General features: G+C 35.2%; 1 protein-coding gene across 1 annotated transcript; it reads right to left on the bottom strand.

Moving 5' to 3' along the window:
• Nucleotides 1-2356: 2356 nt before the first annotated feature.
• Nucleotides 2357-7394, bottom strand: LOC112164885 (WPP domain-interacting protein 1). Its single transcript, XM_024301231.2, has 3 exons — nucleotides 7225-7394; nucleotides 5923-7086; nucleotides 2357-3376 (listed from the first exon to the last, which is right to left on the bottom strand). The coding sequence occupies exons 2-3, from the start codon at nucleotides 6998-7000 to the stop codon at nucleotides 2640-2642; spliced, it is 1815 nt and encodes a 604-aa protein (XP_024156999.1). The 5' UTR covers nucleotides 7001-7086; nucleotides 7225-7394; the 3' UTR covers nucleotides 2357-2639.
• Between the last annotated feature and the right edge of the window lie 2077 nt (nucleotides 7395-9471).

Below are 9471 nucleotides of genomic sequence, written 5' to 3'. Positions count from 1 at the left end.
CTATAGCTAGGATATATGTAAGTAGCTGATGAACCCTAATCGCAAAATTGAAAGAGAAACGTTGTGCCACTGCAACTCCAGTTTGGATTTTGAAGTTCGAGTTTAATTTCCATTATCACTTCCTGTAAAACTTACTAGAATTATATAAACACTCTAGTGAGATTGTGACTATGGAGGGTAGTCCTTAATTCGATTAGGACTGGAATGAGAACCTAGTCGCATTCAGTGACTGCCAATGTACGTTAGTTGGAAAATCACTAGTTAGTAGTTTCATCTCTAATTTGGGGTCAGTAATGCTCATGAGGATAAGCACAACAAAAATGTGTTACATAACCGACTCCGAAACTTTTTAGAATAAAAAAATAATAATAATAAAAATAAAAAATTCTAAGTCTGTGATTTTCGATTCAAAACTGTGCACCCATTTTTTTGCCCAAAAATGTATGTTCTTATTTTCTCACCAAATTTTTTCATTCCTACTTCATGATTTTTTAGCAATTCTCGAATTGATAGAACTCAAAAATCTTAACCCAATTTTTTTCTATGATTTTTCAAAATTAGAAAACAAGAAAATTCATTAAAAAAAAAAGTCAGATTGTGATTTGTGAGTTTCGTCGAGTGAAGGTTATTCTCTATAATGTTTTAATAATAGTGATTATGTCACAGGATAAATTATTTAAAAAAATAATAATAATAATGTTTGACAAGTTTTGACATGTCACGACTGTCCCCATGACACCTAAAAAGTCTCAAACTATGTCAAGACCCTTTATTTGTGAAATTTTCTTGTGACATAATCTACAATTATCAAAGCATAATTTTCAGAATGTGCCCTACTTGACAGAATTCAAAAATATCGACTTGATTTTTTTACTTTTTCTAAAAGTAAAAAAAGGAGAATACTAAAAATCATGTTCTATCTGACCATTTCTAACTAGGATCTTTTGTGCCGAGATTGAAAGTAATAGATAATGCACTACATTCTCAAATAGTACATCAAAACTCTAGGCAGCGCACCTCTCGCCTAGAACCATAGACACTGCTAGATATGTCTCTGGCTCTTCTTATCCCAGATTTCACTTAGGGAGAAAGAAAAGAAGAAAGAGGAGAGAGAAAAGATAAGTTTGCAGAAGACAAGTTTGATTTTAACTGTCAAGACTATTCACTATTGGCACCAACAATACCTTTCGGACATTGTTGCAGGTGTTCGGGTGGCAGCAGAAAATATTTTTGAGCTATTTATTGAACAAATGCAATTAAACACTGCAAATACTGATGACCAAGGGTCTGGTACACCCTCTCCCTGTCATGTAAGCAATTCACAAGGTCACTCCCCTTCAAGGAATGCAATGTTTTCCGAGGAAACGAATGTAGAACCTAACAACTCTTTAAGCATGGAGGTTCTGAGGTTCACAAGATCTCAAGTAACAGAATTGAGGTTTTAGCTAATGAGGTTATGAGTGCTAACTATGAGCTACCTACTGATAACATTGCCAAGGTTGTTGTCAATGCATCAACCTTAGAAAAGGATGTTGAGACTACTCATGAGCTCAAGGAGCGAAATGTTGCTTCACATGATTCATTCTTGCCTATTATGACTTGGCATGACATGGTTGAGGAAGAGTTGGAGAGATCACCCCGTTCTCTTGTCTTCTTCCGAGAAACCTTAATCTCGGTCTGAATGTTCGTTTGCGCTTGACATGGTAATAGTGTTGAAGTATTCAATAGTAAGAGGTTTAGTGAGTTTCGACCAAAAGCAAGGAACAAAGCATCAAAAGAATCAAAAGCTAAGCGTCCTTGTTAGAATGCAAGATCGATACCCCATCAGAAACAGGATGTCCAGGTAAACTTAAACTTGTAATTTTGGCGCTTCTTTTATGTGTTCTTCCGTCGATCTTCAACCAAGTTATTGATGGCCTGTTAATCTTTTTTTTTTCCTAAAGGCCTGTTAATCTTTTCAAAGGCTCATAAAGTTTTTATTTTTTGAGAGAACAAAGGCTCATAAAGTTGGACATAGCTTCTTATGCAAAAAAGATAAAAACAAATAAATATACCATAATAAAAGTAAAATTTGGGAAGATCAGCTCAAGTTAAAACTCTGAAGAGATAGAAGTCACAGCACATATCTCATATAGTATGGGTTTGCACTTTGCAGCATGCCAGCCCAAGTTTTACATTCTATCCTTCAAGGACTCCACTACATAGCAAACGCAACCCCAACAAGAATAAAAATAAAATAATATGAATCATATCACCACCATAAGACAGGTGAATTCAATGTCAATCAAAATTCATAAACAAGAAGAGTAATCACATCTTTACAATTGTAATAGAACATAAGTTACAGGTGATTCAATGTCGATCAAAGAACTAGCCAACTAATTTATTATATGAACTTGGCAAAAGGGAAGGTAAATACAGCATGGCTTTGTATCAAGGTTATAATTTCAGGATGAAAGCATTCCCAGAAGAAATCTAGAATTATAAATATATGTTACAAAAGAAAGGAAAGGAGAAGCAAAGAATGAGAAAGAAAAAAAATATATGTTCTAATAATAATAGATGGATAAAATGCAACACTCAAATATCTGCCTAAGTGGTTGAGAATACACAGAAAAAAGGCATTACTACTCTCAGACTCAGGTGGGTACAACCGTCCCTTGAGGGGGAGATGATTGTAACAAAAAAAACCAGATGGCTAAAGCCAACAAAAGCAACTGGACAAAAAAACATGAGCTAACCTTACATAATTTCTTCTGCATAGTAAAGACCTCTTCTGTCCCTAAAACATCTCCGCAATACTTTCCCAATTCCTCTGTTCGTTCTTTTAGCTTTGAAGCCCTAATTTGTGCTTCCCCAAGCTTGTTCAGTATCCGCGCTTGTTCTCCAGCTACTGCTTCTTGCTCCTCAATGAGTGCAATTTGGTCACCTGTAGCAAACTTCACCTTCTGTGTTGTAGTTTTTATTACAATATACTCAACCTCCGCTTCAATCTTTTGCCTGAACAAGATCTCAACCTCAGCCTCTAGCTCTCTGTATTGTTCCTCCTGTAACTCTACGGTACTACCTGATTCTTCTTTAAAAGACTTGCTAATGTTAAGAATATCTTCCAGTTCAGCAACCCTGGACTCCTTCACCTGAAGCCTAGCCCTAGTCTCATCCAGCTCGCCTTCCATAAGTTTCACATGCTGTTTCAAACTCAATATCTGTGCTTCCAAGGAATTCGAAAAAGTTCGTCCAATCTTTTCAGAACCCAACTGATCAGATAGATTGGATTCAATAATTTCCGGATCACTTGAAGAGGGGTCAATAGGCTTCACTGAATTATCACCTCGTGATATAGGTTCTTTCCCAATCTCCCCAAATTTCTGAACCTCTGCATGAGCACACATAATTCAATTAACAAAAGCCATAGCAGGAACTTCCCCAATATTGAAGCAAATTTCGAATTAAAAAAAAAAAAAAAAAAAAACTGGCCCCTCCAAAAGTAGTAAAAAAGAAGTCACAAATAGCTTTTGCAGGAATATGGAAGAAAGACACTATTAACTTAATGAAAGAGAATGATCATTTCCATGAAAAAAAGCAAAGCTTCTACCCAACAATCAAAGAATTTGAGAAATTGTGCATCAGGTCTACTTTTGGAGGAGGCAAAAAATGAACCCCAAAAAGCAGATATGATTAGGGCTGTCAATTCCGACACGACCCGCTAACACGACTCGAAACCCGCACGAAATAAAGCGGGTTGAACCCGCACGATTAAAAAGCGGGTCAACGGCGGGTCAACCCGTCATGACCCATTTAATAAACGGGTCGGTCACGGGTCAACCCGCCAACACGAAGTGAACCCATATAACCCGTTTATTAAATGGGTTGGGTTATATTATATATATAACCGCATACACGACCCATTTAAAAAAATAATAATATATGCATATAAAGGTTGAATAAGTCTTTTTCTCACTTTAAGCTAGGGTTACTGTTAACACTATAAATTCTCTTGTTTGGGTCTTGTATCAACACACAAACCCTAACACTCACGGGTCATTTGCATCAAATCTTCTTCTATTTTGATTCTCTGCAAACTGCAAAGGTATAGTAGTATATAGCATATCCATCTTGTTATTTGCTCTCCTTTGATTAGTTTAGTTTCATAGGTCATGTCTAATTTTTGTCCATTTATGACATCTCAATTAAAATCTTAATCGTAGAGAATGATCATGGATTCATCATTCAAGGAATCATGGCTACGTCCAGTACTATATAGTATATAGGTCATGTCTATTATATAATATATATGCTTGTGAGGTTAGAGCAGTGCTTGTCTATCATTGATTTCTATTATTATGTCCATTATGTACTGCTAGTTGAAAGCTATATATATAACAATATAGAGTTTAGTTTAATAGCCAAAGTAAAATAGTAAATTGTTTGTTTCGGCCTTACTCACAATTACAAATATATATATATATATATATATATATACACACACACACACATATATATATATATATATATTTCTCTACTTTGCATATAATTTGTTTACTTATTAATATCGTATTATGTATGGCAGATGGATCCTGTTAATGACAATGCTCAAGATGTTGAAAATGCTCAAGGTGATCTTGTTGAAAATAATGAGAATGTGATGCATGATTACCAAGAAGCAAATACTGCATCTCCAAAGTTTGATAAGAGGCGAAGAAAGCTCACATCAAATGTATGGTCTAAGTTTGAAGTGCTTCCATTGGGTCCAGATAATAAACAAAGGGCTAAGTGCCTAAGTGACGTTAATTACTTCTGCAGCGTTTTTTTTACTCTTTTACTGTGAGGAAGTAGATCTTCCTTTTAGTGTCCTAATTACGTTTTGTGTGAGTTTGATGCTAGTTTAATCTACTGATTTTGATTTGCTTCTTACTGTAGGTGGTGATCACTTGCTTTTCTTTTTGAATAAAGTGAAGAAGACTTTGGAAGTTAGGATTTTATCGATGCTCTACATTCAATTTTAAACTTCAAATTTAATTATGGATTATGCTATATTTTTTCTTGTAATATTAGAAGCTCAGAGTATTTGATTCTAGGATTAGACAACTTGTATTTGATTATTTATGAATTATATATAATTATTTATACTCTTGTCTTGTGGAGTTTTTAGTGAATTTAATCAAGTCATGCATTTTTTTAGTTAAATGGGTCACATTGTTAATGGGTCATTTTATCTAACACGACATGACCTATTTATTAAATGGGTTAAACGGGTTGGAAACGGGTAACCCGTTTAATATATAGGTTGGGTTTGGGTTTAAATTTTTGACACGATTATTAAATGGGTTGGGTTTGGGTTTGTCTCCCATAACACGACAAATACTTTGACCCGACACGAACCCAACCCGACACGACCCATTGACAGCCCTAGATATGATAACCAACATGTGTAGAACAAGACACAACAAAAAGGATAATACACATTTTCTTGGAGAGAATGGAGAAAATATGGACACTTTTCCCTCAAAAAAAAAAAAAAAACAGTGAGATCATAGAAGCACCACTTCTGAGTTCTGAGAACATGAAAGACTGCTAAAACTTAGAACTTCAATGAACATGGAGGCATATATTACCAAATAGTAAAATTGAGATCTAGGTTCCTGTAAATGTAACTAGCAAACAGCACAGTTTTACATAACGAGGTATCCAGCCATCTAATATAATGTTGCCTAATTCTAATATTTATGTGATTACTTATACCTTATCCTGATCATCCAGAAATGACTAAATCAAAACATTTTAAGGTTGAGAACTAATAAACACCAGAGAAGGAAAAAGAAGATTAATAGACTTTACAAAAACAATGTATACTAATAGAAAAGCAATGTGGCAATACCAGAACTGCCATAAGAAATCTTTCTAGGTTTGAGGTAGACTAACCTTTCTGGAGTGCTTCTTGTACAGTCTGGAAGTTGAACATAGACTCAGCTAGAGGATCCATATCCGCAAAGGACCCATGCTTCTTGCTTTTGCGTAGCTTACCCTCCCATGACAAGTCGGCATCTAAATCTTGTGAAAAATCTTCAACTTCTACCGCATTCTCTCTCCGATAACCAGTTTGAACTTCTTCACTGAATTGTTGCTCACTTGCATGAGCTTCATCACTATTTTCTCCTTCCTGACTCATTGATCTTCTACTTTGCTTCCCATTACTAGACAGAGGTGCATTCTGCATAAAGACAAAGTTGGAGCTTCTTGAGTCAGATTCCATGCTGGAATGAGAGTTTTCCTTCTCGATTTTGACCCTGTCTCCTCTATGCTTCTTACTGCTTTCACTCCGTCCCCTCCCCGGTTGAGAACTTTGAGCTGAATTACTCCAACTCTTTGTGCTAGCATTCTTCACCCTATTCCGTGGTTGGTTTACTGGTACAGGCACGTCATACCTGCCCTTTGGAGCACTGGCAGCTGTGGAAGACTTACTACTCCGATCCTCACTGTTATCAGAATCTGCACGAGCAGCAAAAACAGGACCAACACCAAATCTAGAATCCGGACTAGCACCACCAAATCCAAATCCAAAGCCATCAGCACCTCCCGAATTTCTCACCATATTCACGGATCCAACCGAGCCCTCACTGTTATTATGATCAACCTCAACCGGAGCATTCCTAGCCTTAACCGGAATTTCAGAACCCGACATACCCCGCTTCCTACTAGAATCATCTACTGAATTGCCACCTCCATCATTACCCAAAAGTCTCGGAATTCGCTTCCACCTCCTCAAGCCTTGCCCCTTCGAAGCAGGATTCGACCCTCCACCACCACCGGGTGATTTCCCGGCCGAAAGAGTCAAATCCACCGCTGGAGCTCTAGTCCCAGGTCCATTTCCAATCCCATTAGCAGAGGACCCATTGTTCCTAACCTCAACACTATCCCCATCATCAGCATCATCAACACCATGGGACACAGGTTCTGGGTTTACATGATTATCATCCACATATTCACTCCCCAAATCCATAACACTAACAAAAACCCAGGGTCCCCAATTCAATTAGATCAAGATCGAGAACAAGAACAACCATCATTCCAGCTCATGGCCCAAATCTACCAAATATTCAAAACTCCAAATCAAAATTTGATCTTTCCACTAGAAATCAAAACCACAATCAAACAAACCCACACCACAAAATGATTGAAAAATTAAATGCTTCAATAATTGAATTCTGGGAATTGGGTACGTACCATTGTTGGAATTAAATGAAGCTAAGATGATGAAGATTGAGCGTGATGATAAATTGGGACGACATTGGAAACCCTAAACGGTGATCGGATTTGCGGTTTTATATTCGATGAGATTATTAATAGAATATTATTAAGGGAGAATATTTATGTTTTTTTTGTAATGATTTTGATTTTAATTACGATTTAGAAATGAATTAAATAAGAGGGGGGATGTGAACGTGGGGGCGAATGAGGAGAGCCACATGCACAGGGGTGGCCCACAAGCTGACACACCATTGGCCACTGGGCACCGCTGGCTATGATCTGTATATGACAAGGTCGGCTGGTTTGTATCATGGTTTGTCTTTGCTCTCTATTCGTATTCCTTTGATTATTTCATCCACCCGAGTCCCCGACTGTGTTTGTTACCGGCTGAAAGAACGTTTGAACTTTGAAGTACAATTTTGACCTCTTTGTGTGTGTAGTACCAAACTGAACTGAACTGAATCGAAGTCCATCAAGATAGATATCAGGTTTTGTAAGATCAAAATTTCAAACCGAACTGAACTAAGTTTAGTGAATACAATGTCATCTTAATACTTTTTTCCCAAAACCACGTCAATTTAGCTATGAGATCAAAACGCTAAATTCTTTTCTCTTCTCATCATTTATCTAATTCTTCTTTCTTCTACTACCTCAGTGCATCGACAAAGACATTCTCTCAAAATTGACGGGCGAGTAAGTAAGAATTCATGTGGCAGAAGCTGATAATGTTGTTTCCATGATTTTAGAGACTATGTATTTTCTAAAAATGACTGTTAAAGATTTAAAGGTTTCTTTTGATAAATATTATTGTTTCTTCCTGGGATTTTTGTGCAGAATGAATTAAGCTACTAGTTCGTAACCTTGATAACATATTAACATAACAACCAAAATCAGACCGAAATCAAATACCCAATTTGGTTTGATCCAATTCTAAATAAACTAAACCGAAATTATCCAAATGAACTTCTTCTTTGTGTTGGTAAAAACGACAATTCTTATCCCCACCCTGCCCATTTCATGATATCCGCAAGATTTAGACTAGTGGCATACACAGTGTTGGTTATTCCAAATAACCCACATACCACAACTGACCGATACATGTTTACCAAATGAGAGTTTCTATTGGGACCTCTTAATCTACTCATTAGACCTCTCTTATTTTTTTAATTATTAAATGACATATATATCCTTATAAAAAAAGACGGTTACAAACTACAAATTAAATAGGAAAATTATATTTTTTCCTTATGCTGAGATTTACAATAATAGAAACACATTTATTATATTTTCATTATTCTTTTCCATTTTAATTCTCATTTCATACTTCTCATTTTCTTTGTTTATAAAGCTTTCAAAGAAAAAAAATCAAAAGAAAATGCATTCAAAATTACTTGATGAATTATAGAAAAATAAAACTATGATGCAAGAGAGAAAAATAGACAAAGGCCTTTCTCATCAATGTAACAAGATCATAAAACAAGGTCCATAGAGTCATCGTGTAAACTAACCAAATAAGTTTGTGAAGCATCATATAAGACAAAACTAAGGGTGCGGCTATTGCCACCCTATCATTTTCTTTGTTCACCCTACAAATATTTGAATTATTGAAAGACTATATTACCCAAATGCAAAGTGACTAATAAATACACTAATTTTCTAAAATTTAAATCTTTAAGGAAAACTAAATACATAACTAATTAAATACAAAACTACTTAATTTCTCTTCTAATAACATTAATTTTCACCTTCTCCATCCAAATTTCAATTTATTACAATTTTCTTTTTTATCTTTTTGTTGCATCCTCATCGTTAATTCGTTATTCAATTCATAAAAGTATTAGTGTTAACTTCATCAAAATCTTTATAATACCTTTATAAACACCGAAAGTAAAAAATTTAAAACACGAAGAAAAAAAAATCAATCTTTTTTTCATTGCTCATAGTAGCACTTACTAATTTTTTTAATATGGATTGAAATAAACGAACATTGAAACTGAATGGAAAAAATAAAAAATGGAAGTAAATCAAATTATGATTTTATTAGGAAACTTTAATATAATTTAGGACGTCTTTTTAATTGATATAAATTAAATGAGAAATTTTCGTTAAACAAAATTTCTTTTTTAATTTGACGTGTCATATGATGGAGGATATTCCTGGAAAGAGAAATGGGTTGGATAAGTAAATCTAATAATTGAAATTAAAATGTAGGGTGTAATGAGA

Source organism: Rosa chinensis, chromosome 5 (assembly GCF_002994745.2).
Source record: "Rosa chinensis cultivar Old Blush chromosome 5, RchiOBHm-V2, whole genome shotgun sequence".
Classification (NCBI taxonomy): domain Eukaryota; kingdom Viridiplantae; phylum Streptophyta; class Magnoliopsida; order Rosales; family Rosaceae; genus Rosa; species Rosa chinensis.
This window is presented reverse-complemented; position numbering and strand designations above follow the sequence as displayed.